Source organism: Hyperoodon ampullatus (assembly GCF_949752795.1).
Source record: "Hyperoodon ampullatus genome assembly, chromosome: 9".
In the NCBI taxonomy this organism is placed as follows: domain Eukaryota; kingdom Metazoa; phylum Chordata; class Mammalia; order Artiodactyla; family Ziphiidae; genus Hyperoodon; species Hyperoodon ampullatus.
In genome coordinates this window covers 90,997,280-91,016,137 of record NC_136922.1, presented here as the reverse complement: position 1 = coordinate 91,016,137, position 18,858 = coordinate 90,997,280, and the positions used below count along the sequence as shown (strand labels likewise).

Genomic DNA, 18,858 nt, shown 5'->3' with positions numbered 1-18,858 from the left:
TTCAAAGATCATCAAACAGAATATAAATTGTTTTACTGTAGCCCTTTCCTCTATTCCCATCTTCAAACTATTTGCAAATTAGAGAAAGCCATTCTTCTTGTCCCACATGTTGAAAATGTGATTTAATGGCAGACCAAGATTTTAATGTCTTTTCTATGGCTGGCAACAATGATAGCCACCTTGTTGGCACAGGTCTAAGGAAACTGCCCTCTTTCATTTCTATAAAGTCGAAAATCTCATTAAGTGCTTCTGCATGTTTTGAGGAAACTAAAACGTGACCAAAAAATTTCATTATGAAAGCCTCATTATCACAGGATAGCAAATCACACTCTTTTTTAAATACAAGGTGTGCAAGACATTTGAGAGATCAGATCTTTTTCTTTGGTAAGAAGTAGATAGACTGAATGAAATTTGCAAAAATATACATTTTATATTTTCATTGTCAGCCAACCATGAAGATAGATGAACAAAGTCTAGTTTGTCTTTGGACAACATATTGACAATATTTAGTTTGATGTTTTCTGTGGTTTCATTAAAATCTTCATAGAAATCAAGATTCTTTGAAACCCCATTTTTCAAATTAAAGTACCTAATAGCCAGAGGAAATGTTTTTTCTTTTTTATTCAATGTATCATGTGACAACTGTAGAAAACATTATTGTTGGTAAGATCTGACAAAATGAGCTTTACACTGTAAGAGTCCAACACATCTGTCATCAAAATTTCCCCTTGGTTAACCCACAGGGCATTTTAGTGGCAAACTCTGAATTAGGAAATGTAATTTTCCTCAGTTTCATCAAGCAGTCAACACTGATAATCAGTGTTCATTCATGTCATATGCCCAAGCGAATCCACCAGCTATTATTTTTGACTGAGCATTGGTGTCTTTTTGAGAGGTGAAAAAACTTTCAATTGATTTAGAAGTACTTCTTGCTTCTCTCATCTGGACTTGTGAGATTCAGTCTCCTTTATGACGATCAATTCCAAATTCTTTTCTCTAAATTGTACACTATGCTCTGTTTTGGTTATTTATCTCCCTAACTAGTTGTATGTGTTTATGAAGGTTGCTCAAAAAATTAAAAATAGAACTACACTATGATCCAGCAATTCCACTTCTGGGGATATATCCAAAGAAATGAAAAAAAACAAAAAGATCTTGAAGAGGTGTCTGTCCATGTTTATTGGAGCATTATTTACAATAGCCAAGACACAGAAACAACATAAGGGTCAGTCAATGGTCGAATGGATAAAGAAGATACGGTGTGTATGTGTGTGTGTGTATGTGTGTGTATATATACACACACACACATACACACACACAATGGAATATTATTCAACCATGAGAAAGAAGGAAATCCTGCCATTTGGGACAACAGGACCTTGAGAGCATTAGGCTAGGTGAAATAAGTCAGACAGAGAAAGATAAATTCAAAGATTTTTGTCTTTGTCTTTGTCTTTCTGAAGTTTGAATATGATGTGCTAGGTGTGTGTGTGTATACATTATAGGAATTCCTATAATAGCCTTGTTTTTGTCTATCCTGTTGTCTTTGGGGTTCCCTAAGCACCACTTACCAGATAGAATACACGTCTGGCTTGCAGCTCTTTTAGCTGTAAACCGTTGTTCTTATACTGGAGTCATGTTGGCGTGGTGGTAAGGTATGGGGAAAGGGAACATCCTATAATCTTATTAAATCTTAGTCTTTTGGTGGGTCTGTGTCCCTGGGCTGTGACCTTAATACGCATTTCTTAGCTTTTCTTCCCCCTACCCTTCAATGAGACAAGGCGGCTAGAAGGGGCTGGCTCTGTCAGGGGGAGGAAGAGTAAGCATTGCAAACTATCCAGAACGTTCTCCCTAACAAAGGTCTACTCTCCAAATCCAGCCCTTTACACGTTGGAGCTTAAAGCTAGCAATCCCCTTACCATGTTTACACTGTATGTCTATCTTTTCTTCTAAGAGTAGTTTCAGGTCTTACATTTAGGTCTGTCACCCATTTTGAATTAATGAATTGGTGTAAGGAATGAGTCCAACTTCATTCTTTTGCATGTGAATATCTAGTTGTCTCAGTACCATTTGTTGTGAAGGCTATTTTTTTCTTCATTGAATTGTCTTGGCACCTTTGTTGAAACTTAATTGACAGTAAGTATAAGGGTTCATTTCTGTATTCTCAATTCTATTTCATTGATCTCTATATCTACCATTATGCCAGGACCACACTGTTATGATTACTGCAGCTTGGTGGTAAGTTTTGAAATTGGAAAGTGTGACTCTTTGAACTTTGTTCTTTTTCAAAATTGTCTTGGTTATTCTCGTCCTTTACATTTCCTATGCATTTTAGGTTTAGCTTGTAATTTCTGTTTCGGCAGAGATTTTGATAGGATCGCATTGAATCTGTATATCAATTTGGTGAGTATTGCCATCTTAACAAGTCTTCTGATTCCTGAATGTGGGGGAATCTTTCCATTTATTTAAATCTTCTTTAATATGTTTCAACAGTGTTTTGTACTTTTCAGTGTACAAGTATTACACTGTTTGTTAAATTTATTTCTAAGTATTTTATTCTTTTTGATGCTTTGTAAATGGAATTTTCTTAATTTCATTTTCAGAATGTTCATTGCTAGTATATAGAAATACAATCGATTTTTACAACAGATTTATTGAGATCTAATTCACATACCATACAATTCACCCATTACAGCTGAGTTTTGCATGTTGATTTTCTATCTTGCAACCTTGCTGAACTGATTATTAGCTCTGGTAGGTTGTGTGTGTGTATGTATGTATGTTCCTTAGGATTTTCTACATATAAGATCATGTGTTCTGCAAACAGAGGTAGTTTTACTTCTTTCCAGTCTGGATGCATTGTATTTATTCTTCTTTCCAAACTGCCCTGCCTGAACCTCCATTGTCTTGGTCCTGATCTTAGGGGGAAACCATTGTCTTGTACCATCAACTATGATATTAGCTGTGGGATTTTTATAGATAGCCTTTATCAGGTTGAGGAACATCCATCTACTGATACTTTGTTGCGTATTTTTTTTTAAATCATGAAAGGACGTTGGATTTTGCCAAACATTATTCCTGCATGTACTGAGATGATCCTGTGCATTTTGTTCTTTTTTCAATTAATGTGTATTACGTTGTTTAATTTTATTTCTTTTTAAATTAATTTCTATTGGAGTATAGTTGATTTACAATGTTGTGTTAGTTTCTGTACAGCAAAAGTGAATCAGTTATGCATATATCCACTCTTTTTATAGACTCTATTCTCATATACGTCATTACAGTACTGAATAGAGTTCCCTGTGGTATACAATAGGTCCTTGTTGGTTATCTGTTTTATACATAGTCGTGTGTGTGTGTCAATCCCAAGCTCCCGATTTACCCCTCCTCCACCTTTCCCCCTTTGTAACCATAAGATTGTTTTCTACATCTGTGACCCTATTTCCGTTTTGTAAATAGGTTCATTTGTACCATTTTTTAAGATTCCATGTATAAGTGATACCATATGATATTTGTCTTTCTCTGTCTGACTTCACTCAGTATGACAATCTCTAGGTCCATCTTTGTCGCTGCAAATGGCATTATTTCATTCTTTTTAAGGGCTCAGTAATATTCCATTGCATATATGTACCACATCTTTTTCCATTCCTCTGCTGATGGACATATAGGTTGCTTCCATGTCCTGGCTATTGTAAGTAGTGCTGCAATGAACATTGTGGTGCATGTATCCTTTCAAATTATGGTTTTCTCTGGATATATGCCCAGGAGTGGAATTGCTGGATCATATGGTAGCTTTTTTTAGTTTTTTAAGGAACCTCCATACTGTTCTCCATAGTGGCTGTACCAATTTACATTCCCACCAACAGTGTAGGAGGGTTCCCTTTTATCAACACCCTCTCCAGCATTTATTGTTTCTAGATTTTTTTTGATGATGGCCATTCTAACCGGTGCGAGGTGATACCTCATTGTAAGTTTTGATTTGTATTTCTCTAATAATTAGTGATGTTGAGTATCTTTTCATTTGCCTTTTGGCCATCTGTATGTCTTCTTTGGAGAAATGTCTGTTTAGATCTTATGCCCATTTTTGGATTGGGTTGTTTTTTTGGTATTGAGCTGCGCGAGCTGTTTGTATATTTTGGAGATTAATCCCTGTTGGTCGCTTTGTTTGCAGATATTTTCTCCCATTCTGTGGGTTTTCTTTTTGTTTTGTTTATGGTTTCCTTTGCTGTGCAAAAGCTTTTAAGCTTAATTAGGTTCCACTTGTGTATTTTTGTTTTTATTTTCATTACTCTTGGAGGTGGATAATTTTCATATGTTAAACCAACCTTGCATTTCTGGGATAAATCCTACTTGGCCACTGTGTATAATCCTTTTTATATGTTGGTGGATTCAGTGTGCTAGTATTTTGTCCTACTCTTTTGTCTTAATTTTTAATAGATTCAAAACTTGGTAAAGAAAAAATACTATTTATTTATTTGGCCCCTGGAACCGTAACAGTTAACTTTTCTGAGAAACTTTCTCTGATACTCCCTTATCCCCAAACAACTCCTGTATAATATCATAGCACAGTAAGTAGCATTTATCCCATTATATTTCTACTGTCTGTTTACTTGTCACTCTCTCTGCTTCTTGAGAACAGACTATATTTTATTTTCCATTGTAGCCCGGTATCTAGCACAGTCATCGACTAGTATATTGAGACCTCTGCGAAGCAGATAAACATCAGATTTTTAAAAGAACATGAACAAAGATGGAAAGGAGATTATGTAACAAAGGAGGATTATAAGAGAGTGACTGAGCCTCAGGAGAATAGTATCAGGAAGGTTAAAATACCAGATGAACTCAGATATGAAGAAATATTGAGAAAAAGAAGTAAATTTTACTTAGCTATATTCAGAATGAAAATATATCAAATAATTTTTAGATTTGTTCTGCTGGGATGATTTTAAAATACTGATGGATGACAGCAGAATCCCTCAGCTCCTCTGTTGCACCTGTCTTTTCTATTGCATAGAGTTTTCTTCTGTTTAGACAGGGGAGAATAAATATTGGTGAGAGATGTCGGGAGTCAAAAGGCTCTGAATGCCTTATCTTCAGTCCCAGACATAGTTCATCTCAAGTAAGGAAAGAATTTTCATATAAATAGGATCACAAAACCATTGACATTAATCTTTTAAGAATTCAAGGAAGTGACTCTCCTCTTGCTGCTAAATGCCTAACTTATCACTTAAGACTCCATCATAATCATGATCATAATTTAAGGATCAGTTCCTTCAGGAAAACATTCCCTGAGATTTTCAGGCTGGATTACATGCCCTTCTTTGAGCAATTTGTGCATATCATTATCACTCAGTCTATCTCACTCTTATTGTAATGAACTGTATATGAGTCTTATTACACTTTGATACCTACCCCTTAAATGATGAAGTAGCTTATCTAGTTGAAGAGGGAGAATTATGTTTCAGGCAGAGAAGACAGAATGAGCAAAGGCAAGGAGGTGAGAAGACTGATGTATTTTGAGGCCACAAGAAGATCATCATTGCTGAAGTGTGAAGGAAAAGGCAGAAAATGGCAAGAGGTAAAACTGGAGAGGCAGTCAGGGGCCAGTTCACTGGAAGTCTTGTACGTCATGTTAGGGAACTTGGTTTCTCTGATGCAGCTAGTGGTTGTCAAAAAAAATTTTGTTCTTAAAGTGACAGACCATTATTGAAAGAAAAATCGTACATGAAAGCTACTCAGGATGAATAAGGGTTGGATGGGCTAGGTCTCAAATGCTTGGCCTCCCACCGACTCTCACTAGAGCTCCCAATGTGGTGAGTCGAAAAGTGCAGATCATCAACATCAGAATTATCTATGGTACCTTATTAAAAATGCAGATTTGGGGGTTGACAAAGGCCAACCCAGAATTCAAAGCTGGGATTATCATAAACTCCCCAGATAATTCTAAAATTTTAAAACCAGACATTCTATAAGACTGCTGGCCCATAATCTTCACAGCGCCAGTGCTGTGAATGACAAAGAAGGGCTGAGCAGATGTTCCAAATTAAAAGAGAATAAAGGGGTATGGCAATTAAATGCAATCCATGAGCCTCAATCAGGGAGAAGTTGTGCCCTAAAGGACATCATTGGTACATTTGGCAAAATTTCACTACAGTATGATACAAAGTAGTACTGTATCAAAGTTGAATTTCCTTATTTTAATGTAAGAGAATGTTCTTGTTCTTGGAAAATATATGCTGAAGCTCTTTAGGAATAACGGAGCATTATGTCTACAAAAAATGGATTGGGGGGGAAAATACAGCTAGGTAGGTAGATAGATATAGCTCTTTGTACTATTCTTGAAATTATTTAAAAATTAAAAGTTGAAAAAAAATTAAAAAGAGAAAGCCTAGAACAAATTGAAGTCTCAGGACTGTGCCAACTTCAACCACTGTTAGAAAACTGGGAATTACTGAAAGGCTTTAGGTAGTGGCATTAATCAGATTTCTGTTTTTGATAGATTGCTTTTATGGTAGTATGAGAGGTGGAATTAGGATGACAATATGGGTGGCAAGGAGACTACTTAGAAATCTAAAGTGCTTCTGATAAATAAGCACTGAAAAGAATGCTGGTAGTTAAGGTGGAGACAAAAGGGATTATGTGGTAAAATCAGTTGGATTCAGTGGCTATCTAGATATGAGTGGTGGAAGTGAAAGAAGAAAAAAAGATAACTATTAGGTTTCTAGCTTGGGTAGTTATGTAGATAGTACTGCTACCAAAGTTATAGTGAATACAGAAAGAACAGCATTCAATGTGGGATTAGATGAATTTGAATTTGGCTATAAGGGACATTTAAGTGAAGACATATACAGATAAAGAAGCTGAAGCTTTGACAAGAGGTCAGATGTATGTATAGATATGTATATATTGTATATAGGTATAAGGTATATACACGTGTATATGGTACAACAATATGACATAATCAAGATCAAGTTCATGAAAGGCTGAATCTAAGAAGACTTAGTTTAACAATAAATTTAAGGCTTAGTACACTGGACCAAAATATCAAACCAAAATTGAAGAAGTAGAGAATGGAGGAGACGTAAGTTAGCAGTGGTACTATGAAAATAAAACTTTATAGGTTTGAGTATTTGTAAATCCAATATGTCAATATTTTAGGATAATTTTCAAAAAAATATGTAATCTTAGACTGCATTAATGGGAATCTGGTATCTAGAAAGAAGCAAATGAGAATGATAATTTATTGTATACAGTCAGGCTTCCATATCCATGGGTTCTGCATCTGCGGAGTCAACCAACTGTGGATCAAAAATAGTAGGAAAAAAATTCCAGGAAGTTGCAGAAAGCAAATCTTGAATTTTCTGTGCTCTGGCAACTATTTACATAGCATTTACATTGTACAGGTATTATAAGTAATCTAGAGATACTGAAGGATATGCATAGGTTATATGCAAGTACTGCGCCATTTTATATAAGGGACTTGAGCATCCTCAGATTTTGCTATCCGTGGGGTTCCTGGAACCAGTCCCCCACAGATACCAAGGAATGGCTTTCCTAGTTAGATGACATCTGCAGTACTGTGTTCAGTTTCATTCAAGCTTGAATAGTGATAGAAAACAGTAAAATATAATAGTAAAGGGAATCATAGTATGGATGGCTGAAAGAAATGGAAGGAAAGTGTCAGGGAAATGATGGCTTTAAAAACATATTTATGATCTGTCATGTGGAAGAGGCATTATATTTGTTCTTATTATTTCAAGGAGAATTAGGGAAAATGAGTTGGTCAGAAATGTTTACCTTTAAGGTCTTTTCATTCTTTTTTGCTTTGTGTTATTAAAGAGGTGAATTAAATTTACAGGGACATACGGTTTTAACTGAACATAAAAAGAACATTGCTCTCTAACAATGGAAATGAAGTGACTGCAATTTGGTAAACTACTTGTCACCAAGTGTAGTCAATCAAAAGTTGGATGCGCCTGGGTCCTGTCATCAGTAGGAGGTGAGAGTAGGGTGCTCTCAAGGTTTCTCTCTGCTTTAAGATTCAGTGAGATGGGAATGAAAAGATTAGACAGTGAGATGAATAATATTTTTTTTGACTCGGTAAAATTACAAGAAATCAAGTTGACATGTAAGGAAGTTCTACTGTCTTTTATATTTCTAGAGTTAGAGAGAAAAATAAAAATTTGAGACTCAGAATTTCTGGGAAGGTGAATTGTTCTTTGGCTGTCCAATTTGAAGATAATCTTCTAGTTTCTTATGTGTAAATCTTGACCAGATACATATTAAATAGCTTACATTCAGATGATAGGTGATCACTCATTACTGTCTATATTCCCATCTTATTCATAAACCTTGATTAGGGAACTGTCTTCTGAAATAATCTGATGTACAGTCATCTGATATATCTGGCCTTGTATCTAGAAAAGATGGTAGAAGTTCATTAGTAGCATGAAAATAGTTCATTGACTCTTTTACATTTCATATTTTTATCTTTTTCTAAATGAAAAATGCTAGCAGATAATATGTAAATAGTAGTTTAGGTCAATGAAATTAATACAAACAGTTCTCAAATCTTATATGATTTTTGTTGCATTTTTGCTATTTATAGTAAGGTCTAAAAAATGTTCATACTCTTTGGGTCAGCAGTTCCTTTCTAGGAATCTATTATAAATAAATAATTAAGAATATACACAAATAGGGAGTTAAACATCTTCATTGTTGTTTACAACAGAAAAAAAATGTTTAACAATGGGGGTGGCTAAATAAAGGTTCACTAATACAATGGAATACTTTGCCACCATTTACTAACATGTAGAGAAGTTAATAATATCCTGTACTTTTAAATGAAAACATAGGTTGCAAAAAAACCTATGATTAATTAACCTAAAAAACCTATGATTAGGGGCCTCCCTGGTGGCGCAGTGGTTGAGAGTCCGCCTGCCGATGCAGGGGATACGGGTTCGTGCCCCGGTCTGGGAGGATCCCATATGCCGCGGAGCGGCTGGGCCCGTGAGCCATGGCCGCTGAGCCTGCGCATCCGGAGCCTGTGCTCCGCAACGGGAGAGGCCACAACAGTGAGAGGCCCGCGTACCGCAAAAAAAAAAAAAAAAAAAGAAAAAAAAACCTATGATTAATTAACATGGAGTGTATGTGTATAGAAAAAAGTCTAAAATAAGGATTCTAAAATGTGTTCTTTAATTTCTGACATTAAATTTAACAGAAGAATATATAAAAGTTACATATAAAAAGTGACTGATTTGCTTGGCTGATCATAATAAAATTCTCTCCTTTCCTAGGTGTGGTTCTTACTTCCATTTCTATTTTTAATTAGCCTGCTGTATCATAAACTAAGTGGATTTATGTACTTGTATATATACTTTTTTTTTTTTTTTTTTTTTTTTTTTTTGCGGTACGCAGGCCTCTCACTGTTGTGGCCTCTCCCGTTGCGGAGCACAGGCTCCGGACGCGCAGGCTCAGCGGCCATGGCTCACGGGCCCAGCCGCTCCACGGCATATGGGATCCTCCCAAACCGGGGCACGAACCCGTATCCCCTGCATCAGCAGGCGGACTCTCAACCACTGCGCCACCAGGGAGGCCCTATGTACTTGTATATATACTTTTAATTAAGTTACCTGAAATTCTTTTTGAAAATAAGTGTGGTATAAATGTATAAAAATTAATATATACACACATAAAATAAAGAAGTATTTTAGACAAAATTAAAATATTGTTTAAATTTTATGAATATTTTTCAAAGGACCTCAAGTAAAGATGAGATAAAAATTAAGAAAAAATATACCAGAAATGTTAGAGATTCAGAGATTTATGTTAGACTTAGCAGATTCCTATAGAAGCAAATGAATAATCCAAAATTTAATTTCTCTCCTGGCTCATCACAAAAGGACCAAGATGTTTTTTAAAACATAAAATCCCTATATTCTGTTTTGGGAAAAATCTTTCAAATCAGCGATATCTCTCAAGTACAGGGACCACTCAATCCAACCCTCCAGTCTAAGTGACCACTCCCTTCTCTGTGCTCCCTTGGAACCCTGTCCAGACTATAGGCATTGCACCTGTAACACTGCGCTTAACTTGTTTGTCTCCTCCTATTAAAAGATGAGTTCCTGGGAATAAGAAATGGTATAGTATATTCTTAATATCCCTAGCACAAAGCACAGTGATAACCTCAAAGCTGTAGCACAAAAAAGTGTTTGCTGAGGAAATGAATTGTTTATGAGAGGGTAAAAGCAGAACATTACCTGTCACATCAGAATTTGATTCTTTGAACTAAATGTCCTTTTTCACAAACCTAATGGAACACAGAACCAGAAGGAAAGCAGTACTATATTATAAACATGAAAGTGAGGTATATTTTCTATGATTTATCGTAATTTTCAACATTTCTCATTTTATCCTCATAGATTTAGAATGGACAAAAATAATCTTTTAAATCAGAGCCTTCTCTCACAACACTACTTTTCTTCTACAACAATGATAAGAGAAAATATTAATATTGTATTTTGGCATTAAAGGGAGTTAAAAATTTTTTTTACTTCATATAGAACTTATTTATGATGAGAAAGGGACAAAAATGTATGCTTATAATCTCAATGAGAAGAATAAAGATGTAGCAAGATAAGTGTGAAATGAGTGAAACTATATAAAATTGTATGAAAAGGTATAAGCAATTACAAAACTGTGTTTATATAGAAAAGTTGAAAAAATATTTTCTTGTAGCTTGTAAAAAAGTTCAGAGTAAGAAAGATCATGCACATGACATTGCTGTCTATCTTGAGAGGAGATACTTGCCAATATGACCCAGTTGGACTAAAAGAGATTACAAAACACCGTAGAATTGTGACTGCTAATCTTGAGTAGTCTACAAATCATTATGTGATTGTGAAAACATTTTAAATGATTCCCAACTTTTGTTTCTGCATCTGTGCTATGTGGATATTAGAATTTTCCAAAAGGGCCTGACCTGCACAGTTTCTGCGGAGAAATAAGCTGATAGCCTGATAGTCTTATGGGGGTTGCCTTGTAACCGACTGCTTTTATCTTTCTGCCTTTAGAATCCTCTCTTTATCTTTTGCCATTTTAATTCCGATATGTCTTGGTTTGGGTCTGTTTGTGTTCATCTTCTTTGGGACCTTCTGTGCTTCCTGTACCTGGACATCTGTTTCCTTCTTTAGATTTCAGGAAGTTTTCAGCCATAATTTCTTCAAATACATTTTCGATCCCCTTCTCTCTTTCTTCTCCTTCTGGAACCAATATTATGTGTAGGTTGGCGTGCTTTATATTATCCCATAGATCTCGTATATTGCTTTCACTTTGCTTTTTTCATTTGTCTGTCTGTCTGCTGTTCTGACTGACTGATTTCCATTATTCTGTCTTCCAGATCAGTTGTTCATTCTTCTGTGGCACTTAGTTGGCTATTCATTGCTTGTAGATTGGTTTTTATCTTGGCAATTGACTTGCCTAATTTTGATTGGTTCCTTTTTATAGTTTCTAGATCCTTGTTACAGTGATCTGCCTTTCTATTGATAACCTTTCTTAATTCCTTTAGCATTTTTATTAACTCCTTTTTGAACTCAGGGTGTAGTAGACCACTGAGGTCTGTTTCATGATTTGTTTATTCAGGGGATATCTCTTATTTTTTTAATTGGGAACAGTTCCTCTCCTTTTTCATTTTACTTAACTTTCTCTGTCTCTGAATTTAGGAGAAACAGCTACTGTGGTCTTGAAGGGGTGCTTTTATGTGAGAGTGTCCCTGTATAGACGTGTGAGTTCAATATTTTTGGTGTGAGGGCTAGTTTTGGTATGGATGCTAGCCACATCTTTCCTCAGAGTATGCTGGCCATTATCCCCTTGATAGGGGATGGGATTGGTGTTGTGTTGTCCAGAGCCTGCACTGGATTTTGGGTGGGGCCTCCTCTTTGCTCTGTGGCTGTCAGAGCCCTCCTGGGGGTGGGGTCTGCTCCCTGGTTGTTGGAGTAGAAGCCCTGAGGGTTGGGCTCAGTAAGACTCTGTTGCCCTTATTAAGTATGTGCTCTGTTGCAAAGGAGGTGAGCGCTGAAGCAAGTGAGGCCCCTGTAGTCATAGCAAACCTATGTGCCACCGTTGAAGGCATCCACAGTTCTTCCCAGAAGCAGCCCGAGGTCTTGTCCGTTTCTCCGTTGTGTTTATCCCAGACCTAGTGCTAGGCTGGTGCTGGGAGCTGGGGTGTTGTGGCTGCAGGAATTGAGGTCATTGTGCTGCTGCCTGGGGCTGCTCTCCCAGGACCTGTCCACCCACAGTCCAGCTCCAAGCTGGGGTGTGAGGTGGGAAGAAACAGAGCGCTGTCATGGGGAAAGGACCCACTGTGTGTTCCTCCTCTGCCAGAGACATGCGACTCTGTGATGCCACTTGGTGCGTATGCCAACAAAGTCCGCTGCCACCGTACCTGTGCCCCACCACGCATGTGCTGATGATGGGCTCCACGGGCAGACTTGCGCTCTGCAGTGCACGTACTGACAATGGGCTCTGAGGTTTGGCCTGGGCCACACCCCAGACTCTCCGGGCTGTCTCTGTGCAGCTAGACTGAGTTCACTCCCAGGGCACACAAACCCGAGATTCAGTGCCTAGCCACTGCACATACTAGCTGCCCGACCCGGCATGTGCTTCAGGCTGGGAAGTGTGATTAAGTGGCAGCCATCAGCTCTGGTCTCTTTCTGCCTTGATAGCAAGCCAGCACACGCACACGGCTTGAGATCAGAGTCCAGGCCCCTCCAGTCCCTCTATCTGTCCTGGTGGAGTTCCTAGCAGTCAGGGGGTTCCCAGGGTGAGGGCTTGCCTGTGTGGACCCTCTCTCCTTCACAGATACCTCCCAGGGGCATCTTGTGTCCTGATGCCTTTTTTTTTCCCATCGTACCCAATGACATGGAGATCTTTCTCGCAGCTTTGGTCATATAAGAGATCTTCTGCCAGTTTCCAGTTGGTTTGCTGTGAGAATTGTGCCACATGTAGATGTGTTTTTGAGGGGAGGTGAGCTCCACTTCCTCCTACCCTGCCATCTTAATGCACTTATGCAAAATTTCTGATGTGTCTCTGGAGCTGAGAGTGGGGACAGTGGCACTCTTCTCTCAGTGGTACCCCTCTTTAGGAGCTAAGATGTAGGTGGAAGGAGGGCAGGAGCCTCAGGTCTTCTCTATTTGCCTCTTCCAGTGTGGAACCAACACTTTACAATCCAAGATGGGTGATTAGGACCAAAATATCTTCAGTGATGTGGCACAGAAAGTGGAGGCTTCTCTTCAAGAACGGGAGTCCCCCCCACCTCCTGACTGCACGTACCTGGAACTTCGCTTCAACAACAGGCAGCTGGAGACAGGATACGCAAGCCCTGCCCTTCCTGGGAAGCTAGCCCTCTGGCTGGCATCTGTGGGGAGAGCGGACCCTGTGTCCTTGGCTGCACTCTTCTGAAGTAGAGTGTCATCGAGCTGGAAGCCGGCGGGCAGGGAGGGGAGAGTGTTGATTCAAATACCCCCGGCTCTCACTGGTTTCTTTTTGGTTGTTTTTTTGTTTGTACCCAATTTTAGTAGATTTTCCTGAATAGATTTTTTTTTTTTTTTTTTTTTGCATTACGCAGGCCTCTCACTGTTGTGGCCTCTCCCGTTGCGGAGCACAGGCTCTGGACGCGCAGGCTCAGCAGCTGTGGCTCACGGGTCCAGCCGCTCCGCGGCATGTGGGATCTTCCCAGACCGGGGCACGAACCCGTGTCCCCTGCATCGGCAGGCGGACTCTCAACCACTGAGCCACCAGGGAAACCCTGAATAGATGTTTTTTCATTTGCTGTATGCCCTTAGGACCATTTCCAGAAACTTTAAATTTCTGTTTTTTTTAAAAAGTAATTTTCTCTGATTTTTGCTGGTGAGTGGGTTTGCAGAGATCCTCATGCTATCATGGTGGAAGGCAATCTCTCAGCACCATCTATTTTATACTCTTGTTTTCCCATTAATTTTTCTTAGTTTTAATTTATTTCTTCTTGCTATGCTGGATACATCTTTGTAAGATGCCTCAAATACTTTTCCAAGCAAGGTAAGTATAAGTGAAATTTAAATACAGCACCATAATAAGACTCACCTCTCATCTGTCAAGATTCTTTTGTATTTTTATAAACAGTAAATAATATGAGCAAAATTTTAATCATTAATTTTACCTGGGGAAAAATCATGAAGTCTTCCTGGGTATAAGAGGAAATAATTTGCCATTCTTGTTCTTTTTTTCAACGACTGTTAACAACCATATCAATGAATATTTACCTCTTGCTCTTCTCTGATGGCTTGCTATGGTAGAGTTTCTTTCCTTCTTTGTTTTCAGATGTTTTTTCTTGTTTTTTATCTAGGTAAGAGAATCATATTTAAAATCATTATTTAATCAATATATCAAAGATAGTATGTACGTATGCAGACATAAAACTATCTTAAGACTTCCACTTCTAGGAAGATGAAGTACTTGTCCTCTTCTTTCCACTAAGTACAACTAAAACCCCTGGGTATTACATACCAAATAAACACAAGAGGCTCTAAAAGGTGAAAAGAAGAAGGCAGATGATGGGGGACTTCAGGAGCAGAAGAGGAGCATGATGGTGAGTAGTTTCATGTGTTTTCTTTTTGCCTCATGTATCCCAGCCTTAGAGCTGGAGAAGTCAGCAACCCACGAATGCCAAGGAGTGAAGAAATGATGCCTGAAAACGTCCCAAATTTGATGAAAGACAGGAAGGTAAATATCAAAGAAGCTCAGTGAACTCCAAGTAAGATGAAATTAAAAAACCCACAGTAAGTCACATAAACTTTCAAAGTCAAAGAGAGACTTCTGACAGCATTAAGAGAGAAGCAAATTGTTACATGCAAGGGATCCTCAATAAGATCATTATCAGATTTCTCATCAGAAACTTTGGAAGCCAGAAGACAATGCAAAATAGGGAAAAAACGAAAAAAAAACCCAGCAGAACTGTCCTTCAAAAGTTAGGTAGAAATTAAGACATTTCCAGATAAACAAAAGCTGAGGGAGTTTGTGACCATTTGACATGCCTTGAAAGAAATGCCCAAGGGATTTCTGCAAGGTGAAATGAAAGGACTCTAGATAGTAACTTGAAGCTGTAGAGAAAAATAAAGGTCTCAGTGAAGTTAAATGCACGGGAAATTATAAAAGCTAGTACTATTGTAACAATAGTTTCAAACTGAATTTTTTGTTGTCTACATGATTTAAGAGAAAAACATTTAAAGAAAAAGAAGCATTTATTAGTATAAAATTAGTATTAGACTACTGTCACTTTGGTCTATAACTCTAAACCTTATTTATTACATAATTTAAGAGACTAATACACATAAAGAATTATTAGTTTATGTTTTTGGGCACACAACATATAACTACATAATTTGGTGACATATACAACTGAAAGTGTGGGACTGCAGCTGTAAAGGAACAGTTTTTGTATGTTTTGAAGTTAAGCTGGTGTAAATTCAAATTAGAGTGTTACAACTTCAGGATATTAAATGTAATCCCCATGGTGACAACAAAGAAAAGACCTATAGAATATACACAAAAGGAAGTAAGAAAGGAATTTAAACATTTCACCACAAAAAATCAACTAAACACAAAAGAAGACAGGAATGCAGGAAATGACGGACAAAAATACTATAAGGCATATAGGAAACAGCACAGTGACAGAAGTCTCTTTTTATCATGTAATTATTTTCATTGTAAATGGATTAAACTCTCCAATCAGAAGACAGAGACTGTCAGAATGGATTAAAAACACATGATCCAACTATATTCAGTCTATAAAAGACTCACTGAGATCCAAAGACACAAACTGGTTGAAAGTGAAAGGAAGGAAAGAGATATTCTATGCAAATAGTAACCAAAAGAGGGCAGGAGTGGCTCTATTAGACAAAATAGACTTTAAATATAAAAATGTTACTAGAAACTACTTTAAAAAGGATATGTTAATAAAAGATTCAATACAGCAAGAAGACATAACAATTATAAACATTTACATACCTAATGACAGACCATCAAAATGTATGAAGCAAACACTGACAGAATTGAAGGGAGAAATAGACAGTTCTATAATATAGTAGGAGACTTCAATACCCCACTTATGATAGGGAGACCAGTCAGACAGAAGATATGTAAGGAAAAAGGACTTAACACAATGAGCCATCAAAACTTAACAGCCATATACAGAACACTGTACCCAACAACAATAGAATACACAGTCTTCTCAAGTGCATATATAGGACATTTTCCAGGACAGAACATATGTTAGACCACCAATTAAGTTTTAATAGATTTTAAAAGATATCATACAAAGTATCTTTTCTTACCACAGTGGGATGAAGTTAGAAATAACAAAAGGAAAACTAAAATGTTCAAAAAATTGTGGAAATTATACGCACACTTTTAAACAATCAATGAGTCAAAGAAGTCACAAGAAAAACTAGAAAATAGAGAGTTGAATGAAAATGAAAACACAACAGAGCAAAATTTATGGGACACAGTGAAAGTAGTGCTAAGGGGGAAATTTATAACTATAAACACATTCAAAAACGAAAGATCTCAAGTCAGTAACCTAACTTTAAACTTAAGGAACTAGAAAAAGAAGAAAAAATTAAATCCACAGACAGAAGAGGAAGGAAGTAATAAGGATTAGAGCAGAGATAAATGAAATAGAAAAACTAGAGAAAATCAATGAAACCAAAAGTTGATTCTTTGAAAAGATCAACAAAATTGACAAACCTTTAGCTAAATGGACTAAGAAAAAAATTTAAATTACTAAAATCAGAAATGAAAGTAGAGATATTACTACCAATTCTACAGAAATAGGATTATAAGAGGAGTATTGCAAACAAGTGTATGCCAACAAATTGGATAACCTAGATGAAATGGACAAATTACTAGAAACACAGAACTTACCAAGACTATCTCATGAAGAAATAGAAAATATGAGTAGACCTATAACTAGTTGAGATTGATAGTTGAGATTGAATCAGTAATCAAAATTCTCCCAACCAAAAATAAAGCCCTGGACCTGACAGTTTCTTGGGTGAATTCCACCAAATATTTAAGCAACTAATGCTGATCTTTCTCAAACTTTTCCAAAAAACTGAAGAGGAAGGAACATTTCCTAACTCACTCTGTAAGGCCAGCATTACTGTGATACCAAAGCCAGACAAAGACACTACAAGAAAACTATAGACCAATATCCCTTATGAACACTGATGCAAAAATCCTCAACAAAATAATAGCAAACCAAATTCAGCAGCATATTAAAAGGATTTACACCATGACCGAATGGGATTTATATCTGGAATGCAAGGATACTTTTAACATGAAAATTGATCAGTGTAATACACCAAATCAATAGAATGAAGGGAAAAAAACACATGACCATCTCAATTGATGCAGAATAAGGCATCTGACAAAACTCAACACCCTTTCATGATTTAAAAAAAACTCAACAAACTAGGCATAGAAGGAAACTACCTCACCATAATAAAAGCCATCTATAAAAAACCTATAGCAAACATCACACTCAATGGTGAAAGACCAAAAAGCACCTCCTCTAAGATCAGGAACAAGGCTAGGATGTCTGCTTTCACCACTTCCATTCAACATAGTATTAGAAGTTCAAGCCCTAGCAATTAAGCAAGAAGAAGAAATAAAAGGCATCCAAATTGGAAAGGAAGAAGTAAAATGATCTCTTGTTTGCAGATGATATATTTAAAAACCCTAGAGTCCACAAAAAACCTCTTCGAACTGATACATTAATTCAGCAAAGTATCAGGATACAAACTCAACAGACAAAAACAGTTGCATTTCTATAAACAAATAATGAAAGATAAGAAAGGAAATTACAAAAACAATTCCATGTACAAGAGCATCAAAAACAATAGAATAGTTAGGAATTAACTTAACCAAGGAGGTGAAAGAATTGTATAACGGAAACTACAAAACATTGCTGAAAGAAATTAAAGAAGACATAAATAAATATAAGCACATCTCTTGTTCATGGATTAGAAGACTTATTAACATTATTAAAATGCCAATATTGCCCAAAGCAATCTATGGATTCAATGCAATCCCTAGCAAAATCCCAATGATATTTTTTGCAAAAATAGAAAAATTCATTCTAAAATTTATACAGAATCTCAAGGAACTCTGAATGCCAAAATAATCTTGAAAAGGGAAAAGGAAATTAGAGGGTTCACACTTCCTGATTTCAAACTTACTACATTTCTACAGTAATCAAGACAATGTGGTACTGGTATGAAGACAGACAAATAGATGAATGGACTAGAATAGAGAGCCCATGAATAAATCTTTGCATATATGGTCAAGTGATTTTTGACAAGGGTGCTAAAATATTCAACAGGGAAAGAACAGTCTTTCACCAAATGGTGCTGGGAAAATTGGATATCAATTCTCAAAAGAAAGAAGTTGGACCCTTACCTACCTAGCACCTTATACAAAAATTAACTCAAAATTGATCAAGGGCCTAAATGTAATACTTAAAACAATAAAAATCTTTTAAGAAAACAGAGCAAAAGCTTCATGACTTTGGATTTGTCAATGATATATTGGATATGACACTAAAGACACAGGTTTAAAAAAGAAAAAAATAGACAAACTGAACTTAATGAAAATTTTAAAAATTTTGTGCATCACAGACACGAGTAAAAAGGCAAAATACAGAATGGGAGAAATATTTGCAAATCACATACCTGACAAGGGATTAATGTCCAGAATATATAAAGAACTCCTAAAACTCAACAACAACAAAAAATAAACCAATTCAGAAATGGGCAAAGGACTTGA

The 18,858-nt window shown here is 36.7% G+C and overlaps 1 protein-coding gene across 1 annotated transcript in view; it reads right to left on the bottom strand.

Moving 5' to 3' along the window:
• Window positions 1–18,858, bottom strand: part of AGBL3 (AGBL carboxypeptidase 3) — a gene marked incomplete at its 3' end in the record, with an annotated part of 74,558 nt that overhangs the window by 39,999 nt on the left and 15,701 nt on the right. The window contains 5 exon segments of the mRNA XM_079711508.1: window positions 8,346–8,417; window positions 10,260–10,279; window positions 10,281–10,309; window positions 14,298–14,313; window positions 14,315–14,376. Of these exon segments, the coding sequence (XP_079567634.1) occupies window positions 8,346–8,417; window positions 10,260–10,279; window positions 10,281–10,309; window positions 14,298–14,313; window positions 14,315–14,376 (199 nt within the window).